Below are 26,746 nucleotides of genomic sequence, written 5' to 3'. Positions count from 1 at the left end.
GAAAGGGAGAGAGAGGGAGGGAGAGAGAGAGGGGGGAGGGAGAGAGAGAGGGGGGGAGGGAGAGAGAGAGGGGGGGGAGAGAGTGAGGGGGGAGTGGGGGAGGGAGAGAGAGAGGGGGGGAGGGAGAGAGAGAGGGGGGAGAGAGTGAGGGGGGGAGGGAGAGAGAGAGGGGGGGAGAGAGTGAGGGGGGAGTGAGGGAGGGAGAGAGAGGGAGAGAGAGAGATTGAGTGAGGGAGAAGGAGGGACGGAGAGAGAGAGAGTGGGGGGAGGGAGGGAAGAGAGAGAGAGAGAGAGAGAGAGAGAGAGGGGGGGGAGGGATGGAGAGAGAGAGAGTGGGGGGAGGGAGGGAGAGAGAGAGAGAGAGAGTGGGGGGGAGGGAGGGTGAGAGAGAGAGAGGGGGGAGGGAGGGAGAGATAGACAGAGAGAGGGGGGAGAGAGTGAAGGGGGAGAGAGAGAGAGAGGAAGAGAGAGAGTAGGGAGAACGAGGGAGAGAGAGAGAGAGTGGGGGGGAGAGAGAGTGAGGGGGAGAGAGAGAGGGAGAGAGGGAGAGAGAGAGTAGGGAGAACGAGGGAGGGAGAGAGAGAGAGGGGAGAGAGAGAGAGGGAGAGAGAGAGTAGGGAGAACGAGGGAGGGAGAGAGAGAGAGAGTGGGGGGAGAGAGAGAGTGAGGGGGAGAGAGAGAGGGAGAGAGAGAGTAGGGAGAACGAGGGAGGGAGAGAGAGAGAGAGAGAGAGAGAGAGAGAGTTGGGGGGAGAGAGGGGGGGTGAGGGAGGGAGAGAGAGAGAGAGAGAGAGTGAGGGAGAACGAGGGAGGGAGGGAGGGAGTGAGAGAAAGGGAGGGAGAGAGGGAGAGGGAGGGCGAGAGGGAGGGGGGAGAGAGAGGGGGGGCAGAGCGAGAGAGATAAAGAGAGAGAGAGAGAGGGGGAGAGAGATAGAGTGAGGGAGACAGAGAAAACACTGAACATTTCTAGAGCAGTGTTCAGCAACAAAGAGGAAGGCAAGCGAGAGGAAGGCCATGCTCATGTCCAGGGAGAACAAAGGAAGCTCCCTGAAGGAGGATAAAACCTGCTGGGAGTAGCAGGGATTTGTGGGAGTCCCCTATGGTTGCCACCTGCCTGGGATTCACCCAGACAGACCGAGTTTTGAATCATGTGTCCGGGTTTCAGTCCAACTGAAACTAGGGTTACTACCTCATCCCTTTAAACCAGGACACATATTCATTACACAGGTTCTGTGGCTGATTAAGGTGGTAATTAAACTCACTTAGTGCCTTAAGTGAATTATATTAGCCTCAGAACCTGTGTAAATAATATGTGTCCTGAATTAAAGGGATGAGGTGGCAACCCTACCTGAAACCCGGAGACACATTATTCAGACAGGAATGTTGCTCATAACAGGGCTTGACAGGAGGGTGATGGCGCACTGTGTGAGCTGCATTACTATTCTTTTTGGAGTGCCCAAAGGTGTCCCAGGTCTGTTTCAATCCTATAGTGTATACTAAAACAAAAAAACAAAAAAAATGTACTGTGTGCCGCTAAAGTGTTCGGGTTTGGCTTGAAGAAAAGTTGGCAACCCTAGAGTTCCCAGCTAGACGGATCTTATGCTGCAGTTTTGTTCTTGAACTACAGAGTCCATACATACTACAGCTATGCAGAGGAGGTGAAGGAAAGACTGTTCCTGGGCTCAGGACAGTAGCTGGGAGGATATGGTAGAACACACACTATGCAGCAGGCTGCTGATGGGACAATTTTCTGCAATGTTGGAGATGCAGAGTCACTTATCTCTTCAGGTCTGTGGGAACACCAATTTTAAAGTAGATCTATAGGCAAACTTTTGTTTCCCATATTGGATAGAGTAATGGAGGGTCATAACTCCTGTCAGGTTTTTTTTTTTCATCATCTGTATTTACGGAGATTTCCCTTCACTTCCTGTCCCATAGTCAAACAGGAAGTGGAAGAAAAACCCTGCAAATGAAGGGAATTCCTTGGGGACACCCATGTAACCAGAACTAGCGTTCCCATTGGAAGACAACCCAAAATTGGGGGTTTTCTTTTACTTTCACTTTCACTGATGATGGTAAACAGGACAAATAGAGAGGATGAGTCTCCCTAATAGGGACGCAGGCAGCAATAAATACTGACAAGAGTTTGAATGAATTTCCTCGCTAGCCAAAACTAACAAAAAACAGTTTTGCACTTAGGTATGCTATAAGTCTGGTGTCACCACCTGATGGAGGGGAGGACATCACAGCAGCTGATCCCCAAACACAGGGTGGAAGGAGGCAAGCTGTCATTTTGTGTTTTGGTGAGAGGCAGCTGGCTGTACCCTTTACACAATATTTAAAGGAATAGTATTACCACTTGAGGCACCGTTTAGGTACTTACACCTGGGTTTGTGGGGGTCAACTTTGAAGGCTCCAGTGCTGGACTTCAACCCCAACACACTGGCCAAGGGGAAAGAGTTTGCCAGAGTCTGTTGGACCATTATTTTTGCATTGCCTCTTAGTCGGGGCCCCTCTTAGTATAGAGATTAGGGCTGGTCCACTTGTCACACAATGGTCATTGGTCCACTTGTCACATAATATTTTGTAACTGTGTCCATATACTTGTTAAAGTGTTTAATACTGCTTTTCCATCTTTTGGTAATGTTTTACTGTGTTTTGCACAGATAAATATTTTCCCTTTAGCCTTCAAATGTCAACAACCTTCCCGGCAATGGCACAAACTCTGACATTCTAGGTCAGAGGACCCCAAAACATCAGAGGCTCCTTCAGGGGTAAGTGCTATATGTATTTATGAATGTAGGGAGCAGCAAATCATTTATATATGTTATCTATGTTCTGTCTGGCTGAAATGTTTAAATCACAAGGTTCAAACAGAAGGAGCAGTGCTACTACCCATTCAGCGCACCAATAAACGAGCTCCCAGGTGCCCGATCCACAGCTATTTAACTGAGTACACATGTAGAAAGATGACCCGCATACCGGTAGTTGCTCTTAAAAAATCTTCATCTTTATTCAGGAACCACAGAACACAACTGCTAATAAGATCAGTTGACGCGTTTCAGCCTATAAGGCCTTAGTCATAACTTAAATCACAAGGTGGAAAAAAAAAAAAAGTTTGTAATTTTTTTCTACATTTACCCCACCCCACACAAACACACACACGTAGTCACTCATGCAGCTTGAAGTGGTTCTAAAGGCTCAAGGTTTTTTTTTCCCTAATGCATTATATGAATTAGGATAAAAAAAACTTCTGGGTGCAGCTTCCCCCCTTATACCCCCAGCAATGTCTTCAAAGATCACAAAACCCCTGCTGAGTGTCAAATTAGATTTAAAGAAATGTAACCTAAAAGAATTGAAAGTGATATTGTAACTTGAAAATACTGTAGACAGAAAAAAAGAAAAGGAAAGAAAGGAAAAACTAGAGAGGGGTAGAAAAGAATGGGTTAAGGGGGGAAAGGCCATGAGAACCTTTTTTGATGATGGCAAAGCTCTAATTAATCCTCAGACCTTGTCATGGCCCAATCTTTCCTGCAAAGTCAAGTCTTGTAGGTTTTCCACCTAATTTTACTTTTCTTTAGATTATGGTCTCCCCATTTGATAGGGCAGGCTATTGTCCTAGTGCTGTTACATGGAGTGAATCAGATGTTCCTCCATATTTGGAAGGACCAGGTATTTTCTTAACTCCTGGCTGCTCTAGACAAAAATAAGCATTCAACCCTTGCAATGCACGGGAACTGGAAGCATTTTTTTTTTTTTTGTTCCCAAAGTTAGGCTATAAATACTACATTCTTTGTAGAGATCTATATATCAAATCACAAAAGAGGGACAGCTGAGGAGGAAAGAAGGACCTGAGGGTTTGGCTCCAAAAGAGAGAATGTTGGGAGCCATGCTTTGATGTTGTGTAGGAAGCAGGATGTCAGTCAATGGGGAACTAACTGAGTCTCGAAGGGATGGACTACGGCACAGTTGCTGTTTGCTGAATATGCACTGGCTTATAGGCTGAAAAGCCTTCATATCGGGAAGGTGTTTCCGTAAATAATGGCAAAGAAAAGGTTTGCATTAAATATTAGTTCAGATAATGTCCTTCTTTTAATGTGCCTTTCTGCTGAGTGTTCACCTTATCGCTGTACACGTCAACCTGCCTGTGCTATCCAATTCAAATCTATTTCTGTCAGCAAAAATACAACTAGAGATGAGCAAACCGATTTTCTCTGAATTAGGGGAAGCTGATATTTTCCCATCAAATGTAATTCTTCAACTGTACATAGAAATTGGTAAGACATTGAATACGCTTTCAAGGGTTTGTTTGATAAGGTAGTACAAAGAAATGACAACGTGTGCACTGCAGCTACCCCTAGAAACAAGATGTCGCTTTACCTAAATTTCAAGAAATAAGAATACTAAAAGAACACTTATTTTGCCTTGATGCCCCTTTCCTTATTGTTGTCTTTTTTACTGTACATATGAATTAGCAACATATCTATCTGCATACTTTTTCCTTTTTTTTTTTAAGATAAATTTAGCTTGCAAATATAAACACTCAAAATGATTGGGAATGTGCAATGTTCGATAACCAACAGGATTTCCATTTGCTGCTGCCATATACACTATATTACAAAAAGTATTGGGACACCTGCCTTTACATGAACTTTAATGGCATCCCAGTCTTAGTCCGTAGGGTTTAATATTGAGTTGTCCCACCCTTTGCAGCTATAACAGCTTCAACTCTTCTGGGAAGGCTGTGCACAAGGTTTAGGAGTGGGTCTATGGGAATGTTTGACTATTCTTCCAGAAGCGCATTTATGAGATCAGGCACTGATGTGGACGAGGAGGCCTGGCTTGCAGCCTCCGCTCTAATTCATCCCAAAGGTGTTCTATTGGGTTGAGGTACGGACTCTGTGCAGGCCAGTCAAGTCAAGACCAGTCAAGCCTCCACCCTAAACTTGCTCATCCATGTCCTTATGGACCTTGCTTTGTTCACTGATGCACAATCATGTTGGAGCAGGAAGGGGCCATCCCAAAACTGTTCCAACAAAGTTGGGAGCATGAACGCCTTAAGAGTTCCCTTTACTGGAACTAAGGAGTCAAGCCCAACCCCTGATAAAAAACCCCACACCATAATCCCCCCTCCACCAAATGATTTGGACCAGTGCATAAAGCAAGGTCCATAAAGACATGGATGTGCGAGTTTGGGGTGGAGGAACTTGACTGGCCTGCACAGAGTCCTGACCTCAAACCGATAGAACACATTTTGGATGAATTAGAGTGGAGAATGGGAGCCAGGCCTTCTCATCCAACACCAATGCCTGACCTCACAAATGTGCTTCTGGAAGAATGATCAAACATTCCCATAGACACACTTCTAAACCTTGTTTATAGCCTCCCAAGAAGCTGTTATAACTGCGAAGGGTGGGCCAACTCTATATTGAACCTTACAGACTAAGACTGGGATGCCATTAAAATGTATAAGCGTGTAAAGACATGTGTCCCAATACTTTTGGTTATATAGTATATGCAAAAAGGGTGTTTTGAATGCTTGACTCCAAAAAGCTGGGTCAGGGCAGAGGTGTCTTTGCCGTGACCCAGCTTTTTGGAGTTATATGTTTGAGGCCACGGGGGGCTACACTTGCAATTTAAAGGATAAGTTCACTTTTCATAACATGTTACATCCATATTCAGAGTGTAATGTGAAACATATTATGAATGCACTGACCCCAGCATCCCCCAATACACGTTGTGACAGCAGACAAGGGATCTTCTCCCTGTGTCTTCTGCCACAATTCAAAAAGATGCGTCATGCAGGGCTCTGCCCATCTGGCCTCGTCACTCATTCACAGTCCTTTGTGAATGGAAAACAACAAGGTTTGGCAGCCTCTGCGACTGTCAAGTTGTAATTTTTAATGAGTCTTCCTGTTAGAATGTATCGGCTTGTTACTTAGAGGTACAAGCAAGCCGATACACTGACAGATCTACAGGAGACCTGCATGGCGCCAGCAATCTGCTGATCGTTGGTGCAATGCTTTACAGGCTCCCAAAACAAAAAAATAATAAATTCACCTGCAAAAAAAAAATGTGCATTCATTATTTGTTGCCAAAAGGTGAACCTATCCTTTAAATGAGCTGGGATACCATAAAGTCCTAGACTCCTATGTGTTTTATGTATAATTTATTATGAATGGTTGCCATGGATTACAATACGTTGCCCTTACTGAGATGGATGTATTTATAACCAGGGAAGGTCAGGAGGCACCAACAGAGGTTAGTAATTTACAACTGCAATTACCATTTAATACCATTAAAAAACAATTTCCATGGGAACATTTTGTGGGTAAATTCTGTACAGAGGTGACTTTCTGTGCTCCATAGTTGGTGCCTTAGCATTGTCCTGAATTAGATATGTAGTACCCAGCAATGCCCCTGTATTTGATCTGTGTTTTCTATTCCACACTGCTCTACATTGCATGTGTGGTTTTCAGCACTGCCTCTTACTGGAGGTGCAGTATTTAGCACTACTCTGCCCCTGTATGTATAGTATTCAGCACTGCCCTGAATACAATGTGTATCATTCAGCACTTCCCTGCACAAGATGTGAAGCATTCAGTCCTGCTTTGTATCCTTTGTGTAGGGTAGCAGAGTACCCATTTACTCACTATGCTTAGAAGCAGGTGAAGGCCCCTTTAAATCTTTTTCCCACACCTCTTTGGGTTCCTGGACATGCCCAATGATTCTAAAACTCCTTTGCTTCCCTCCCTTAGCAGCTCAGACAGCTCATTCTAGCCCTAGCTTCCCTCCCTTAGCAGCTCAGACAGCTCATTCTAGCCCTATGAATAAGTCATATATGACGAAACGCGCCAGAGCTGTTTTTTCCAGCCTGTAATCACTCTACTCACTACATGCTGGTTACCTGCGGATGTCTGTAAGTGTTTTTTTACCATTTTAATAAATCTTATTGAAGCAGTTTTACACTATGTATGTGCTCCCTGTCTTATTTCTATATATCGGTGTGCTGTCAGGAGACAAAGCCATCACAACCATAGAGTATATGAATACAGTTTGATTGACCATCCCTCATGATTGGACTACTTTCTCCTATGAGGATTACATGGCCTGTTTGACCCAATTTACTATAAGGTACCTGGGTACATATTTCTGGTGAGCACATATGCCTTCTATGTTGGTGCTGGGTTCTTTCTCACTGACAACTTTGGAAATCTGAACACTTTAGCTTCACTTTAGTTTTTCCAGTATTCACATTGTTATATGAACTATGGACTCACTTATTGTGACATGAATGTATTGTTTATATTACTGATTTTCACTGTTATATGCACAATTTATTGAATGCATATTGATTGAGCGCTGCACTTTCTTTTTATGCAATTTACAGACAATTTTACATGCCTAGTATGGTATAGGTAGCTGGGCTAGTGATCTGCAGCCGGGGAGAGGCCCTCCGCTGTCAGAAATGGCATGCAGGCAGCCGGGCAGGAGTAAAAGCATGCAGAAGCCCCAGTAACTGTGGGGAGCCTCTCCAAGCTTACTACAATTGGTTACTCAAGATCCAGTGGGGTGGCCATTGTTTCTTGGGCCTTTGATCTCTCCAGATCAGAGCTATCCTGGACTTCTCTGGTAGGTATGCTGTTTACGAGCATTATCACAGGTAACTGAGTTCTATGCTGTTTTACTGAAGTGGTGATTCACAGCTAGGCTCTTTGTTGTTATAGTGTTTTAGAGACTATGCTATGCAGTCAATTGTAACCCTAACTGAGCCAGAGAGAGTATGCTGTAAAGAGTCCATGTGCATTTTTTATTGATCTGTAATGTATGCATGTTTTTGACATCCTAATCCCGTTTTGCAATAGGACTTCTAACTTTGCATATGTTCAATAAATTGCAAGTTACAGTTATTCCCTGTCCGATAATTCAGCTGGTTATCTATTGTGGTAAAATAGTGCTCAACACTCCTTTGCACCAGATGCATAGTTCTCATAACTGCTCTGCACCAAATGTGCAGTATTCAGCACTCCCCTTCATTGGATTCATTGTACTAGGAACTGCCCTGTATCTGATATGTAGTATTCAGCACTCCCCTTCATTGGATACATTGTACTAGGAACTGCCCTGTATCTGATATGTAGTATTCAGCACTCCCCTTCATTGGATGCATTGTACTAGGAACTGCCCTGTATCTGATATGTAGTATTCAGCACTCCCCTTCATTAGATGCATTGTACTAGGAACTGCCCTGTATCTGATATGTAGTATTCAGCACTCTCCTTCATTGGATGCATTGTACTAGGAACTGCCCTGTGTCTGATATGTAGTATTCAGTACTCCCCTTCATTGGATGCATTGTACTAGGAACTGCCCTGTATCTGATATGTAGTATTCAGCGCTCCCCTTCATTGGATGCATTGTACTAGGAATTGCCCTGTATCTGATATGTAGTATTCAGCGCTCCCCTTCATTAGATGCATTGTACTAGGAACTGCCCTGTATCTGATATGTAGTACTCAGCACTCCCTTCATTGGATGTATTGTACTAAGAACTGCCCTGTATCTGATATGTAGTACTCAGCACTCTCCTTCATTGGATGCATTGTACAAGGAACTGCCCTGTATCTGATATGTAGTACTTAGCGCTCCCCTTCATTGGATGCATTGTACTAGGAACTGCCCTGTATCTGATATGTAGTACTTAGCGCTCCCCTTCATTGGATGCATTGTACAAGGAACTGCCCTGTATCTGATATGTAGTACTTAGCGCTCCCCTTCATTGGATAAATTGTACTAGGAACTGCCCTGTATCTGATATGTAGTATTCAGCACTCCCCTTCATTGGATACATTGTACTAGGAACTGCCCTGTATCTGATATGTAGTATTCAGCACTCCCCTTCATTGGATGCATTGTACTAGGAACTGCCCTGTATCTGATATGTAGTATTCAGCACTCCCCTTCATTGGATGCATTGTACTAGGAACTGCCCTGTATCTGATATGTAGTATTCAGCACTCCCCTTCATTGGATGCATTGTACTAGGAACTGCCCTGTATCTGATATGTAGTATTCAGCGCTCCCCTTCATTGGATGCATTGTACTAGGAACTGCCCTGTATCTGATATGTAGTACTCAGCACTCCCTTCATTGGATGTATTGTACTAAGAACTGCCCTGTATCTGATATGTAGTACTCAGCACTCTCCTTCATTGGATGCATTGTACAAGGAACTGCCCTGTATCTGATATGTAGTACTTAGCGCTCCCCTTCATTGGATAAATTGTACTAGGAACTGCCCTGTATCTGATATGTAGTACTCAGCACTCCCCTTCATTGGATGCATTGTACTAGGAACTGCCCTGTATCTGATATGTAGTACTTAGCGCTCCCCTTCATTGGATAAATTGTACTAGGAACTGCCCTGTATCTGATATGTAGTACTCAGCACTCCCCTTCATTGGATGCATTGTACTAGGAACTGCCCTGTATCTGATATGTAGTATTCAGTACTCCCCTTCATTGGATGCATTGTACTAGGAACTGCCCTGTATCTGATATGTAATATTCAGCGCTCTCCTTCATTGGATGCATTGTACTAGGAACTTCCCTGTATCTGATATGTAGTACTCAGCACTCTCCTTCATTAGATGCATTGTACTAGGAACTGCCCTGTATCTGATATGTAGTAATCAGCACTCCCCTTCATTGGATGCATTGTACTAGGAACTGCCCTGTGTCTGATATGTAGTATTCAGCGCTCCCCTTCATTGGATGCATTGTACTAGGAACTGCCCTGTGTCTGATATGTAGTATTCAGCGCTCCCCTTTATTGGATGCATTGTACTAGGAACTGCCCTGTGTCTGATATGTAGTATTCAGCGCTCCCCTTCATTGGATGCATTGTACTAGGAACTTCCCTGTATCTGATATGTAGTATTCAGCGCTCCCCTTCATTAGATGCATTGTACTAGGAACTGCCCTGTATCTGATATGTAGTATTCAGCGCTCCCCTTCATTGGATGCATTGTACTAGTAACTGCCCTGTATCTGATATGTAGTATTCAGCACTCCCCTTCAATGGATGCATTGTACTAGGAACTTCCCTGTATCTGATATGTAGTATTCAGCACTCCCCTTCATTGGATGCATTGTACTACGAACTGCCCTGTATCTGATATGTAGTATTCAGCACTCCCCTTCATTGGATGCATTGTACTAGGAACTGCCCTGTATCTGATATGTAGTACTCAGCACTCTCCTTCAATGGATGCATTGTACTAGGAACTTCCCTGTATCTGATATGTAGTACTCAGCACTCTCCTTCATTGGATGCATTGTAATAGGAACTGCCCTGTATCTGATATGTAGTATTCAGCACTCCCCTTCATTGGATGCATTGTACTACGAACTGCCCTGTATCTGATATGTAGTACTCAGCACTCCCCTTCAATGGATGCATTGTACTAGAAACTGCCCTGTATCTGATATGTAGTACTCAGCACTGCTCTGCATTGTATGTGCAATGCTCAGCAGGGCCATCTTACTGGGCATGCTGGGCAGTTGCCTGGGATCCCCAATTACTTGCGGGGCCCCACCTGCCCAGCAACACAGCCCCAGCCAAGCATTAGTCCTGATTCCCGTGTGCATTCTGCCACTGAACTTAGCAAGGTGGCAAGTGCCTGCTTGCCCTGCGCTGCTGTCAGGCCACTTGGGCCATGGAGGGGGAGCCCACAACTGCAGGAATGCCTGTCCACCTCCACGGGAACAGGCACCCACAGGATAGTCGAGTCTGACTCCTGTCCATGTGTGTGTTCACCGGACCCATTAGCCTGGCACTGCTGTACCAATTAATATAGCATTATCAATAATATGCATTTTTTTTCTTGTGGGGGGTTGTGTAGGCAGGGCCCCAGTGCACTGGATTGCCCGGGGTCCCTTTAATGCTCAGATGTCACTGATGCTCAGCATTTATCATTTTCAACACTGCTCTGCACCACCACTGTAGTACAGTCCATGTTCATTTTACAGGTGAATTAGAGCTGTCCTGAGGACAAATACTGGTAATATTAGCTTTTGCAAGTGCTAAAAGAGGACAGTATATGTAATGAGAAAGGATAATTGTAAATCTTTAACAGTAGCTAACATGTGTCATAATCTTCCTTTGACTTATTTAAACTAACTGCTGCTTACAAGGTAAATCCATTTAGGGGAATAAAATATAGGACATTAAAAAAAGAAAAAATATACAATACAGCATAAAATAGTGACACAAGTCACATTGTAATTGAAAGTTATTAAAAATTACCTTTCCTTTTCAACTTGCAGTTCAACAATGTTCTGTAACATTCAAAGCAACTTGGCTCCTGTAAGCGTTCCGTACACAGTTGGTGTACGGGACAACCCCAGAAATATCACTTGCTGATTTTGTGATTGGCTCACTGGTTTTTCCTGAAGTCTGAACTAAGATGCAAGCCAGATTTATTTTTGGGAGATGCTTCTAAGGAGTTAATCACCTCTAAAGGGACGTTGACCCGTTGACTCTTTTTCATTAGAGCTCTGCATGTGCGTCAGCCGATCAATAGTGCAAAAGGCACTCCCATTCAGAATCAGCATCCAAAAGACATAGAAGAACAAACTGCTTTTTCTTCAAAGCAGAAACAAGTATGACTCAACAAAGTTTGTTAAAACATAGATCACCCAAAGGGGATTTTTTTTTCTCAACCAAAGTGGAATTAGTTTGCTAAAAAACCAAAATGTTTTTAGGATAACACTCCAGCCATTCGGTGGGACATTCACACACTCATTAATATGTATGCTTAAGCCTAGTACACACGCAAAGATTATCGGCCGACCGATCGTCCGTCTTTTGTCCAGAGTTGTGTTTTGTTGGTTGGAATGTGCCTAGGCTGCACGCGAATTTTCTCGCCTGACAGAATTCTACTTCAGAAGTGATGTCATGTGTTGGATTGCTTTCTTTGTGTTCTTTCTTCTCTGAGCATGCCCAGTCTTGCTCATTAGATTTTTCCCTGTCGAAATCTGTACTGACTGCACGAAAATCGGCCATGTTTTGACGGCGGACAAAAATTTTATAGCCTGCACACCAGATTTTTTTCGGCCGAAAAGTCGGAGTCGGTTGTCGGAAGCATCATACTAACAAGCCGAAAATCGGCAGATCGGTCGTCGGACGAAAATTATCTGCCGATTTTCGACGCGTGTGTACGAGGCTTTAGAAAGCCTGTAAATATTTTAATGATGGTCATGCTTTTGGTCTCAGTCCATAGCCTTTACGGCAGATTGTGGTATGTGGTTAAAACTGTCTATGGTTTTGATATGAAAGATATGTGAGAATTTAATGGGAAAATTAGGGTGTCAAGTTTTAGCAATCGGTATTCTCTTATAAATGTTATGACTGTTAATATGAATTCTCTGTTCTCTGATGCAGCAAGAGTCCGGGAACTATCTCACAGGGTCACTGGGAGTGTACTTCTTGAAGCTTTCAACATCATCAGCTTATTATTCACAATTATTTTTTTGTTTTCAGGCTTTCTGTAATTGAGAGAAAGCAAGAAGCTTGCAGTAGGTATCTTTGGGAATTATTCTTCTGCTTCACAAGACAGGATTCTCACATCAGCAGGTTTCCAACAAAGGGAGGGAGGGGGTGGACTGGTAAGCTACAACATTATGGTCAATTCACTAAGATGTATGATTTATGAGTGAATTTGTTATTTTGCCCTTGGTAATTTTTACATGGATAGTTTACTACAAAAAGTATTTTTTTCTCATTAATCTGCATTTTTTATTTCCACCTTCACCTTTAATGGTTCCATTTTCTGCTTTCCTCAGCAGGCAGACCATAGAACCTTTCAGTTATCACTGCAAGAAGCTAGGAGGGAAATTCTATGTGTCCATCTTTGTAAACTAACCCCAGTGCCTGGATGAAATGCATACAATAAGTACTGAACTGATAGGCTGTGCTCACTATATTCTTTTTAGGGTTTAATTTTATTTTGTTACTGGAGAGCATTTTTAACATTAGCCTCAGACATTACATGAGCTTTGATTTATGTAGTGTTTTAAAACAAGCTTCTACACCAGGGGTCTCCAAGATTTATAAAGAAAGGGCCAGCTTGATGTCCTTCAGACTTTAGGAGGGGGGGGGGGGGGTTGAACTGTGTGAAAAAAATGTCCCAGTATTAGTAGAAGTGGACAATGCCTCAGGCTTGGAGGACAGTGTGAGTAAAATGTCATAGTGCCTGTGGTCAGTTGGAGAGGGAATAGTGTCCTATCATTGATATTAATAGCAGAAATAGTGTCCAGTTGTTTATATCAGTGAGAATTATGCCCCATCGTTGGTATCAAGGGGAAGAATAGAGCCTTATCATAGGTGTCAGTGGGAGGAATAGTGCCTAATGGGCTTGATAAAGGCAAGCAAAGGGCCCCAATTTGGAGACCACTCTTCTAGGCTAAAGTTGATAAAATTAATAGGAATGAGTTTTGAGTTCACCGGGAATCCTCAGGATTCATAAAGTTTTACAATTTACAAACTTTTGGCCAAAAACTTTGCAGGTTCACCTCCAAAAAAAAAAAAAGAAACAAATTTCAAGGCAGTGCGTGGCCTTTTCCTCTGGTCATATAAGTCATAAAAGATAATAATTTTAGGGAATGTATAACCCACACTCACATAAGCCATATTGTCAGTGTGTTGGGGCTCTTAGGGAGGGATGACCATTCTGTGTAGGCAGAGATACTCTTTTTCTAATTTTATTATCTTCATTTTGGCTTGAACTCATGATCAGTAACTCTGTCTACCACCATTCCAGTTTCAATCTGTAGTAAATTGCGCTTTGTGATTTCTACCTACAGGTAAGCTTATAATAAGGCTCACCTGTAGGTAAAATTAATATTTCCTAAACGTGCACCGTTTTGGAGATATTCACCCTGGATGCAGCCAGTGATGTCACTGGTGCATGCGCTCTGAAGGTCTGGCAGGTTATGCACCGTGCCGTAACCGAGAGTGACATCATTGCAGCCCCAGCCACTCACACAGCTGGAGTCCACAAACCCAGAAGGAGGACTAGGGGAAGATGGTAGCCCTCTCAGCAGTGACAGCGTGCCACTGAAGGGCTTCGGTTTAAGATAAGTATTTCATAACATGCTAATATGCAATGCATACTAGCACGTTATGCTAGTGCTAGGGGAAAGTTTTTTTTTTGGTTTTTTTTGCAGCTTTACTTTTACTTTAAAGAGAAACCCAAGCCTTTTAAAGTTTTTTTTTTTTTTTTTGTTTATATAAATAAATTGAAAAAAAAATTAAAACATTAAAAAAGGTCAGCTTACTGTAAGAAATTGTATCAATGCATATTTTTTAAATTAAAAAAAACTGTTTTATAATCTATATTTATGTACATGGGACAGCATTTTTGATTTTCCTAATTCAGTGCTGCCCAAAAGAAAAAAAAAATGATCTGCTTTAATGGTTGGTGACCAGGGGTCATGTGTCAAGACTGCCTATACTGATAGCTGGGGAACCACCATTTTATGTCCAATGCAAGAAAGAGATACTTAATTTTCCATATATTATTGTTGATTATTGATTTGGTAAGGTGGATGGTTGCATTACTTTCTCTTTTCTTGTTAAAATATAATGAGAGCGACATAAAGTGATAGCATTCAATGACAAACACCACAATAAATCATTCATCTACCTACCTTCTAAACATCTTCCATCTTTAATGATAGAATCTTGCATTTGATGCAGTTTATAGATACATACAAATATTAAAGAGCTGCAGCTCAAATACATTAGTGCACTCTATATTCATTGAGACACATATATGCACATATGTTAAAAAGGATTATTCATTAGTGCACACACCTTAGTACCATAGCATTTACACACTTGCTGTAAGCAAGTGATGTTGTGCCAACATCACTAAACTACTGAATTGCTAAACTACCACCTGGACTGTACAGTATGTAACACCAAAACCCAGGAACCTAGCTTTTCAAATACCAACAACCGTTCCTACAATTTTAATAAAGATTTGTGAATTGTCTTACTGGTCAAAATAGTATAATTCAATAGTATAATTCTGTCCAGTTGGTTTTCCAATCCACACCCTTGGCAGACACACCATACAATCTTCTGAATGAAATCTAAAAATGAAAACCACCAAATAAATTATATGGGGGGGGGCCAATCTTCTTTTTGCCAAAACTTCCAAAATAGCTGGAGCATGTGACACTGCCTTCTGCATCTCCCTTCTATTGCCTGAATGTAAAAGGGGCCTTACAGACCAGTAATAAGGTACAAGAGAGGTTATAACAGAACTCAGCTTCAATAATGAAAGTTGATGTTAGCATAATTGAGTGCATTGAATTGTACAAGTCCAGGTACCCCGTAGTAAGATTTCTATACATATGTGTAACCAGTCACCCATAGATGTATGATTTAGTCCCCGTTCACATTAGGCCGCTCCGACTTCGGGGGCGACCTGTGAAGTCGCGTGCACCGCGACTTCGGCGCGACTTGCACGGACTTCATCTAATGAATGTCTATGCAAGTCGCCTCCAGGTCGCCCCGAAGTAGTACAGGACCCTTTTTCTAAGTCGGAGTGACTTGTGTCGCTCCTATTAGAACTGGTCCTGTACTACTCAATGGACCCGACGGTGCGTGACTTGCCAGGCTGACAAAGTTGCCTGGCAAGTCGTAATAGTGTGAACCGGCTCTTACAGTTCTAGTGGCAGTTTTTTAAACTCAAATGTTTTGTTAAAGATTCGAAGAATTGAACTTGTTAGGAAATAGATTTAAAAACAACTGTACAAGTCATTACTAAACCCTATATTCATTTAGCACATACACAGATTATAACCAGGCATGTTTGCTAAATGTTAAGTGACTAATCAATAAATCTATCCTCAGCCATAGCATCAAAGAGTTTCTACCCTTAGAAAATATTTATTCTGTATTACTTTGGGTGTGGCTGTGGCAATACCTTTAAGGATCAGTCTATCCAAAACTGATATTTCAGCATTTGGCAGGTTTAAAAAATAGGTATTTTTTATTGTGCTCAAGTGTGCTGGGGGAAAAATGCCCAACACCTATAATCAAGACTGCTGTAGCTTGCCTCAAGCCGTGACTTCATTAACAACCTTCCATTGCAACTCTCTTCCCTGTTGGCAGCATCTGTGTAATAAGCAGATACAGGAGCTGAATAAGGCAATATTCTGAGCTAATCCAATCTCAGGAGATGACCCAATATAACTCTATGGTTGCTCACTATATCCTTATGAAAAGGGAAACACCGAATTCCCATACAGTTTGAAAACATTTCTTTCACAGACTGAGCCTTTACTACTGCTTAAGTTTGAAAGCTGATTGAAAGGAAGCAGGATTTCGTTTTTGGGAGCAGTAGGGCTTAGTACTGGGAGGTGGTGGGACTGAATATCAACTTGGCCAGAAATTAAGGCCCCATGTAAAACCTGGACCTAGGCTCCAAAAGAGCTCTATGGTATACCAAAATTGGTATGAAGACCAACACGAAAACCTAAAGGGGCCACAAGGCACCAAAATACATTTTTGCCCAGGTCAGGTTATCTTTCGTAGAAAAATATATACAATTTTAATAAATCTGACGCATGAAAAATATTTTTGCTTTGGAGATTTTTAATAACTTCTCTACATATGATACACCATTTTCATCATGCCATGTCTACTTCTGCTATGATCAAAATGGTATTTTTTTTTATATAATATTGTATTTGTATTAGTGCATTTGCACATTTAAAGATAGACACAACTATTTTTTTTTGTAATGCATTTTCCTCTGTTCCCAGTGACCATTCCCAGGCATTTCCACCGTATTTTATAGCCCTTGTGGTCTTTACTGATACTGTGTGTATACCATGCCTTTTTTCATTACTGGAATCCTAAAACATATGGAATTTGACAGCTATGTATGGCTTGAAGTCAAACTAAGCATAAAATCTCTTCTGTCTCTTCTGTAGCATTTTCAAGACGTGTTTTCCTACTAAGAATGAATCATGCCATTCAGTGGGTTGTGAGACAAGGCTGGTGAAATCTTACTCTTGAATGACAAATCTACCTCAGCTCATATTCATTTCAGTAATTCCTGTCTTCACAATCATTAACAAAGGAGGTATCTTACAAAAAGAAAAAGTAAAGCCGGCTACACATTATACAGTTTTTTTTTAACAATTTTCCTTTAGATTTATCAAAACTATATAATAGGAGGTCAAACCTAAACACTTTCAAATTGTATGCAATCAGGCAGGCCCTTGCACTACATAGTTGAAGGTAAATCCAATGTGTAGCCAGACTAAGGCTGTAATCATTTAATAGCATGGTTCATGTGAAAAAGAAAAAAAAACACAAACATATTAATTTGGATTCAAGAATTGGAGGACAATGTTGGATTGGCCCGGATCGGTTCCTATATGGTGTTGGTATTTGAAGGCCATTAGTGGATGCCTTCCAAAGTGAATGGTGTTATGATAGGCCTCTCTGGAACTCAGAGATTGCTAGTAACTTGCTTTGACAATTTAATAGAAATAACAGGGGGGTCAGGTCAGAGATAACTACTTGGCCAAGCTAAAACTCCAGTTCAACACTGGTTGCCACAATTCATCTATGTTGAACCAGTGAAAGCATCATCATTGTGTTTTAAGCTAAAAGATACAGTCAAAATCCAATCTCTTTCACTTTTCTCCTCTACTATCTCTTTATTTTCCTTTCTCTTACTCTTATTCTCATTCAAATTGTTTGCATATATATAACATCAATATGTGATTCAGTTTTTGATGTTCATGTGAGCCAGGTGGACAATGTCAATTCGCAATCTTTATCCACACAAGTATCTCCGCCTCCAATCTCCAGGCACAGCCGGTTCCCATTAGAGGTGCTGGGAGATAGTAGACGGGCTCTACAGACCTTCGTCCTTATTATTGGTTATGAGTCATCACAGGCAAACTCCGAGTTGATGTATGGTCAGATTTGCTTTACAAGCATTTCTCTGAAGGCTTCATTACACCTTTTTTATATGTGTTTATTGTAGTTTTTGCATATTGATATTTCGAATGTATGTTTTTGAAAATTATACCAATAAAAATTTTTGAAAGTAAAGATACTTTCTTACTCTCTACTATGCAAGGAGAGACGTATCTGTATAGGAGAGACGCATCTGTATACGTAGATTTTATTAGTATGTGAGGCCGTGGTTTAAATTTTAGATCAGGGCTCACAGAAGGTAAAGAATAGCTCCATTTTTCATATACATTAGGTCTTTTAATGTACCTGGGGTCAACAGGCAACTTTTCACAAATAACCTTATACCGATACCTATGTCAGGAGCTATGTGTAAACAGTTCTGTGTTGCACAGTACTTACTGTATGTAATTGCCTTAGAGCAGGCATGTCCAAAGTCCGGCCCGCGGGCCAAATGCGGCCCCCGGGCTGCTTTAATACGGCCCCACAGGTAATTTGGAAAAATACATTGGCATCATTCATTACTTTTTTTGCTGCCATCATTAATCATCATCGGTGGGTTCATATAGCGCTTATATGTGGTTAACCCTTGTGTGACTGATTAGGAAGCACACATGCTTGAACACAACATGTATACTTGGTGTTATGTTCCTGTTCATACTTTTTTTTTTAACTTAAAAGTCGACAGAACCTTTATTACCAATAATATGTAATGTACTTTACAATGTTCCTGACATATATTTCAGTTTCCTGGATTTTTTTTTCATCTGGCCTTCAGATATGAAAGGCGGAGTGATTTAACATCCATTTCGATTTGTCATCCATGTGATGAAAGGAAAAGTATGCCATTTGCAATAAGCTTTGCATAAAATAGTTTGTATTTAATTTGAATGGTCCAAAGAATGTCAGGTAAAATGGTCGGCCCTCACACATGTTCACTTCATCAATTCTGGCCCTCTTTGAAAAAAGTTTAGACACCCTTGCCTTAGAGGGAGCTCACCAGATTCTGGAAGAAAGAAGCTCACCCTTAAGTTTAGCTCAGCTATGTCCATCTCCCATAAAGCGTTATTCTAGACAGTCATTTATAGAAAGCAGAGTGCACACCCATAGGGATCCCGATTGACGTCATTGCGCTGTCTTCTAATGAGTCTTTTGACACCATACAGTACAGACTGGAGACAGGCTAAATGCAAACAAAATAAGGCTTCACCGGTCTAAACCACAGAGCATAGATTTAAAAAAAGCAGTAGTAATAAAATATTTTCAAACGTGCTTGTTGTCTGAGGATATTTGAAAAGAGCAACTGTGTTTTGAGAGTGTAGTAATACTTTAGACTATGCTCCTGCCCTTCATTATTAGTTTTGTCTAATCAATGGTTTCCTCCACTGTCCATAATTGATGAACGTACTTTAAATGACTATCTAGTTATCTATTCCTGTCTATACTTAGGCATTGGATATCTACTGGAATGCTGTCATGTGCTTTATTAAAATACTGCATGCAGCATAGTTTCACATTACAGCAAAACTGACATGTCACCTTATCTTTCTGCAATATTCTTTGTAAAACATGAGACGATTTAGCTCCTAATATTGTTGGTGTGCTCCTTAAGGGCCTTTGCATGTGAAGTCTTCCACATCCCCCCTAGGCTTCGTCTCCAACCTCTTTGCCTTGACAAACATGGCAGGTAAGGATTTTCTTCTTGTAAAGCGTAAATGTCTTAGCTGAAGCACAATCTGCCCTTCCACTATATGCTGTGATGAAAAACTACAAGCCTTCTGGGATTAGGGTCTCCCAATTTAGGATGGTTATGCTTCAATAACCTTTATATGCGCATTTAGAAGTCTTCACATTTTCTCAATTAAAACGTCTGTGATGTTCACTAGCCTAAATAAAAAAAAAACAGTTTTTTATAAAATGCATCTTATGTAACCTATAGGTCTGTAATAGCATGCTCTTATCTGCTGCTGTTACAGGTTCAAACATCTGCACTGAACATCTACTGTTAATTACTGCAATGTATGTTTGGCCTAGGGCTGTCTTGCAAAGTAAATCAGAGCTACAGTATCTTTTTTAATGGAGATAACTTACTTTATTGTACGTTCTGTTCAAGGCCCAATAGCCAGCACTCCACTATGGTAACTAGCTAGTTGAAAAGAGTGATGACTACCCCTGGTGGTTCATGCAATACAACATGTTCATATTCTTGTTTCTTTTTACATTCACTAGACATGAGAAGAATAATAATGTTTCTATAACATAACGACACTACGTAGACATCACAGACCTAAACATGCCATTTTGGCCAAGGAAATAGCCAATTAATGCAAGATGGCAATATTTTATTTAAGATGCTACTAGATGCAGATTGGAGCTACTCTGCAAATAAGGAACACTTGGAATGAGCACTGACGATTGCACAGCCTGTCCTCCAGAATGTAACATCTTCAAAGGTCTGGTGCTATATAATGCATCCTAGATATTCTTCTAGTAGGCTATAGTTAATTAATCTGTTATCTCTAATACGCATTCAAATTCTTATGATGGTATGTTGGATGTGGATGCTGGCAAACCTCTGGTGACTCATTTGTTAAGACAACTTTAAAATGGTTGATTCAAATGCAAAACATTGTGTTTTCATCAGGCATTGGACTTCTTTTTTCATATTTTCAATTTACATATGTCACGATGCACAGCCTGATGAGTGATAAAGAACCTACAATGTACAATCAGAAATGAGACTATCACTGGCAGCTTAGCACAGTCCCTGGAGTACGGGCTATCATGATGTGAAGGGCAGCACGCTGGTCATTTTTATCTGTAGTCACAGGACAGACAGGGGGTCCATTCTAACTAGCATTTGAATGGCAGCTGGAACAAAGCAGTAAAGTGGCTGGAATAAAACAAGGTTTTACAAAAGGCTTTTCACCCATTGTATTGTGCATCACTAGAGCAGGGGATAGATACAGATGTTCGCCTGGAAAAATCGACATCTCCATATGCTGCAACTTAACAATTAGACGAAAGCAGCCTAACTTGTGTCCTGGTGTTGAAACGCTTCCTCTGACAAAGCCTAAAAATAATCAGAACATCCCATCTGTGTTCAAAAAAGAGCACCGTCCCCATTCAGATCTCAGCCACCCTTGTTGAGAAGGCATTTTGTTTCATCTGAGGTTAGCAGGATTGCTTCAGTTCTACCCAAAGTCAATGTCTGCCCTTCTCTGCACTTCTTTAAAATTCATCTTGTGTTAACAACTCTCTGCTGCCTCTAGAAAGCTCCCGGTGACCACAATGAGATTGTTAATATGTTGCAGTTGCTCCACAAGCCCCGACTGCTGCCATTTGCATTTTATTTTCTTGCACAACAGAGGGTGTTGCCATCCATTAATTATTTATTAATCAGGATTCTGTCTGGTCTCTCTACACAGCAGTGATCCAGAGGAGCCGAGCTTGGAAATGTAGGGTCCTCCCATCGAATCATTAGAAGGTGCTAAATTAGGGTGTGACATAGCACAAAAATAAGAAATATGTGATAAAATTACGACTTTAACTTGCTTTAGCGAAATAAAATAAGCAAAGAGACAGCTGCTTCTGTTACGGCTCATTAAGCTAAAATCATGCATTATGTTTTTCTTCCACACTTTTAGCATGGGAAAATAAATAAATAAGTTGTGCAAATTACCTGATAGGTAAATGTTTGCAGAGAATGAGAAGGACCTGCATGGAATAAATATTTGGACGTCCTAATGACTGGAGAAACACAACGCGGTGTTTAAATGTGTTCTACACAGTTAACCAGTTAGACACAGCGTGGTGCTTGAATGTGTCCTACACAGTTAACCAGAAACACAACATGGTATTTCGAATGTGTTCTACACAGTTAACCAGATAGACACAACGTGGTGTTCGAATGTGCTCTACACTGTTAACTAGAAACACAACTTGGTGTTCGAATGTGCTCTACACAGTTAACTAGAAACACAACTTGGTGTTCGAATGTGCTCTACACTGTTAACTAGAAACACGACTTGGTGTTCTAGAAACACAACTTGGTGTTCGAATGTGCTCTACACAGTTAACTAGTAACACAACTTGGTGTTCGAATGTGCTCTACACAGTTAACTAGAAACACAACTTGGTGTTCGAATGTGCTCTACACAGTTAACTATAAACACAACTTGGTGTTCTAGAAACACAACTTGGTGCTCGAATGTGCTCTACACAGTTAACTAGAAACACAACTTGGTGTTCGAATGTGCTCTACACAGTTAACTAGAAACACCACTTGGTGTTCGAATGTGCTCTACACAGTTAACTAGAAACACAACTTGGTGTTCTAGAAACACAACTTGGTGTTCGAATGTGCTCTATACAGTTAACTAGAAACACAACTTGGTGTTCAAATGTGCTCTACACAGTTAACTAGAAACACAACTTGGTGTTTTGAATGTGTTCTACACTGTTAACTAGAAACACAACGTGGTGTTCAAATGTGTTCTACACTGTTAACTAGAAACTCAACTGTGTAGAGCACATTCGAACACCAAGTGAACTAGAAACACAACGTGGTGTTTTGAATGTGTTCTACACAGTTAACTAGAAACACAACGTGGTGTTCAAATGTGTTCTACACTGTTAACTAGAAACTCAACTTGGTGTTCGAATGTGCTCTACACAGTTAACTAGAAACACAACGTGGTGTTTTGAATGTGTTCTACACAGTTAACTAGAAACACAACGTGGTGTTTCGAATGTGTTCTACACTGTTAACTAGAAACACAACTCGGTGTTTGAATGTGTTCTACACAGTTAACTAGAAACACAACTCGGTGTTCGAATGTGTTCTACACAGTTAACTAGAAACACAACGTGGTGTTCAAATGTGCTCTACACAGTTAACCAGAACGCTGACTGACCCATTTCCTAGAAGTGTGGCCTGCATCAGACTGAGATGATCCACACACCCCTGGGGGCAGAAATCAAGCGAAATGAAATCATACCCAGCCAAATGCCACAGACGTGAAAGGCAGATGTAACTCACACAACGCAGATACTAAGATAGATACACTGCAGTTTATCTGTCATTAACTGATTATCTCAATGGTTGCAACAACCATCCCCCAACCCTCGCTGCATATAAGTCCTCTGAAAATGCCTCTCCTGGCCACCGCTGTAGAGTTATTGCCTTGTTTGCTGTGTTGATTTACGAACAGCTTTTCCCAATTTTCCATTTTTTTTTTTTTCCATGTCAGTTCAGTATCATTTTGTCTGCAGATGGGTTTATGTATCCCGAGGCTTGCGAACAAATGGATTTAATCAAGGAAAAATAAACAAAAAAAAAAGAATTAAAAAAAAAAAAAAACATTTAAATGAATAAATGTCATTACAGGATCCTCTAGCAAAATAATCACAGATTATCATCCAAGAGACACAGCTGGGATTACCCTTTCATGAAATGATATTCAATAGCTCACACACATCTAGGAGGCATGCAGAGAATTTCTGAAATCCCTTTAAAAAAAAAAAATAATGACACCAGAAATCCTATTTTTTACTTATTCAGAGGACTGCTGGGGTTATGGGGATTTCTTCATTGTCCTTGTCCCAAATAACCTTCATAGGTTGCAGGGTTCTCATGTGAAAGGTTACAAGCATTATTCAGTGCCAGCATCATCCATACATATCAGGCTTGATGCTAATACTATGAAGACCAAAAAAAAACAAGAAAAGCATATCTGAAACAACGACTATACCAAAAAGCATATCTGTATATCGATGAATATGTAACCGTCCTGCATGGTCCCAGCCATCCTTTTTTTTTTTTTTTCCCCTGTCAATCACAGGATGACTCGAAAGTAGCAATAATTCTAGTTATTCATACGATCTTGTGCTAGCGTTTTCCAGAGATGCTGATACATCTTAGAACATGCAACCACAGAATAAATTTAAGCATAACCACAACTCCACCTACATAACATATCTAAGAACGTATTAGTGACCTGAATCGCCTATATAATTGGAAAAAAAAAAAAAAAACATATACTGCCAGGTTTCATTATCACGTCATTATTATCCGATCACTGCTATTTTTTCTCATTGCAGAGATTTTACACCTCCCGGGTGCTGAGATTTTTACACTTGCTGCAGAGTCCAACATGCATCACTAAAATAGTAAAAAATTCAACAAATGGAAACTTAAGCAGATCTGCAGTGACAATGCAATGGTTTTACTGTAGCTTCAAATGAGAAAAAAAAAAAAAAGTTAACCCATCAGTGGCTTAAGACACCTGCAATGTGCTGCCATGTGGAGATGGCAGATGCCCCCCCCCCCCCCCCAGCATTGTGAGAGTTAAAACTCTTTCCCAGGAGCATTAATACATTCTGCTCTTTTCACATGAAAAGCTTCTACATATTCCTCAGCCCTTTCCACACCCAAAGCCAGTATGGAAGGGCAGCACATTACTTTGAAATTTTGATTCGGGCTGTTTTCTACTTACGATATTTGGGCATAGTGGTCGTTTCCAGAGTGGTAGACTCCTGAAACCGAGACTGGGTGGAAACGTGGAGATAAATTTTGTAGGTCGAGGTAGAATATTCCGTGGTGGGCCAGATGGGCATTGGCTGGGTGCTGGGGGTCCCTGGAAGTGGGCGTGACGCAAAAGTGGTCGTGCTAGGGGGGACGGTGGTGGAGAGGACGGTAGGAGGGGCCACCGTATGGCGCACAGTCGTGGTTCTAGGGTTCGACCGGATGGGCACTTTGCTTCCCGGGATACGAGTCGGCGCCCGGGTGGTAGTGGTCAAACGGGTGCTAATTTGATTGGGAGTCCTGGTGGTGGTGGTGGTCGTCGTAGTCTCCATACTTTTTGGGAAAGAGCTCGGTTTGGAGAGGAAAATCGGGTCCTGGCCGATACCCTTGGAATCCATTAAATCTGGAGGGACATAATCCTTCACAGAACCCACTACGATCCACTTTAAAAGCATAAGACTCAGACCCAAGCCGATGAATCCAATTAAGAGAGGCACTACACATAGCCACGTCTGCTGCCTGTTCCATACAATGCAGTCACTACACCGCACCTCCCGAGGGTTCGGTGCCCCATCCTCTTCTTCCGTAGTGTTTCCACCTGCAGCCTCTTCAGCAGCTGCTGGACGTACAGGTGGTGAGGTGGAGGCAGCCCCTTCGCTCATCCTATATTCCTTTCACCCCCCAAAATACATGAGCGTCGAGAAGCTGGATCATCAGCACTTAAGTAGGCTCCCTACAAGGAAGGGGTATCAATCTCAGCATTCAAATGTCACCGATAATTAACAAACATTCCTCCATTCGATTTTCGTACAAAAAAAACCCAAAAAACAAAAAAACCAAGTGCTGAATCAGCTAAAAAAAATGCCATCCATCCAGAATATAACGTGATATTCATCCGAGCATCTCTTGACTTTGCTCTCCTCTCTCGCCGTGCCTCCTGTGCAGATACACCAGCCTTCTTTTTTTTCCTTTTTTTTCCAAGCATCCGTGTGTACCCCCCCCCTCCCCCCCTCTCCTTCGCCTATTCGATTAGGCACATTCCTATACACAGGAGCTGCCTTTTTTCTCTCTCCTCCGGTCCTCTCTTAGCTATAGAACAGATGCACCAGCGTTCTTCGGCTGTTTCTTTCAAAGGCGACAGAGCAGCAAAATGCACCTGTTATTCAGCAGTCCCTGCAACCAACCCTTGGCCAGCACTTTAAGAGAGAGACCAATCCGAAGCTAGAGCTAAGGAGAGTCTGAGCTGTGTGAGCCAGCAGCAGTAGCAGTATAGACACCAGCATAAGCATTTAACACAACACAAAATAAACCATAGGGGGAGAAAAAAAAGCAGCTTCCGACGCGCAGTATGTATGCATGAATGTAGGCATACACATATACATCCATTTACCCTGGGCATAAAGAAAGAAAAATGAATGGGATAGGAAGATGCTCTGCAAGCCTTTGCAGCATCAATTGGATACGCTTCTAGCAGAGCAAAAGGCAGACTGGCTTTGGAAAAAAAAAAAGAAAATGAAAAAGGCCCCTCCCCCTAATGCCTAATGGTAGTTTCTTAATGCGTACAAGATAAATAAATGATCCAGGAAAATCCCCCAGGAATAGTCTGGCAACAATCTTTTTTTTTACCAGGTTTGAAGACCCTCCTATCGCTGCTAGTATAATAAATGGCACGTTACACGGAGACCTGCAATGTGATGAGCTGCTCCAGCGTCTGTGCTTGTATGTGCATCAACGTGCGTCTGAACGGATCAAATACCTCCAACGCTCCAAGCTGGCCAAACGCTTGCAGAATTTCCTGCACATTTTTTTTTTTTTTTTCTTTTTAAAAGATAAGTTCACCTTAAAAAAACATAAAATAAATAATAATAAATAATAAATGCAAATAATTTTGTGTGCAATGCCTGCAGAGCATTGCACCTGTGATGAGTGAATTGGGGGTGCAATGTTGGTTACTATTTATTTTGTTCACATGAGCCTGCAGAGCATTGCACCTGCGATTAGTGAATTGGGGGTGCAATGTTGGCTACTATTTATTTTGTTCATATGAAGCTGCAGAGCATTGCACCTGCCATTAGTGAATTGGGGGTGCAATGTTGGCTGCTATTTATTTTGTTCACATGAGCCTGCAGAGCATTGCACCTGCCATTAGTGAATTGGGGGTGCAATGTTGGCTGCTATTTATTTTGTTCACATGAGCCTGCAGAGTATTGCACC

At 41.6% G+C, this 26,746-nt stretch overlaps 1 protein-coding gene across 2 annotated transcripts in view; it reads right to left on the bottom strand.

Annotated features, from left to right (window-relative positions):
* NRG3 (neuregulin 3) overlaps nucleotides 1-25,931 on the bottom strand; it is a 1,290,624-nt gene extending 1,264,693 nt beyond the window's left edge. Inside the window, exon 1 of one of the 2 annotated variants that reach the window (XM_082267408.1) lies at nucleotides 24,504-25,931. In XM_082267408.1, the coding sequence (XP_082123534.1) occupies nucleotides 24,504-25,194 (691 nt within the window). In that variant the 5' untranslated portion in view covers nucleotides 25,195-25,931. The remainder of the gene's footprint in view (nucleotides 1-24,503) is intronic. The other variant, XM_082267407.1, reaches the window with a different exon arrangement.
* Between the last annotated feature and the right edge of the window lie 815 nt (nucleotides 25,932-26,746).

Source organism: Pelophylax lessonae (genome assembly GCF_965119305.1).
Source record: "Pelophylax lessonae genome assembly, chromosome: 9".
NCBI classification, from domain to species: domain Eukaryota; kingdom Metazoa; phylum Chordata; class Amphibia; order Anura; family Ranidae; genus Pelophylax; species Pelophylax lessonae.
This window is presented reverse-complemented; position numbering and strand designations above follow the sequence as displayed.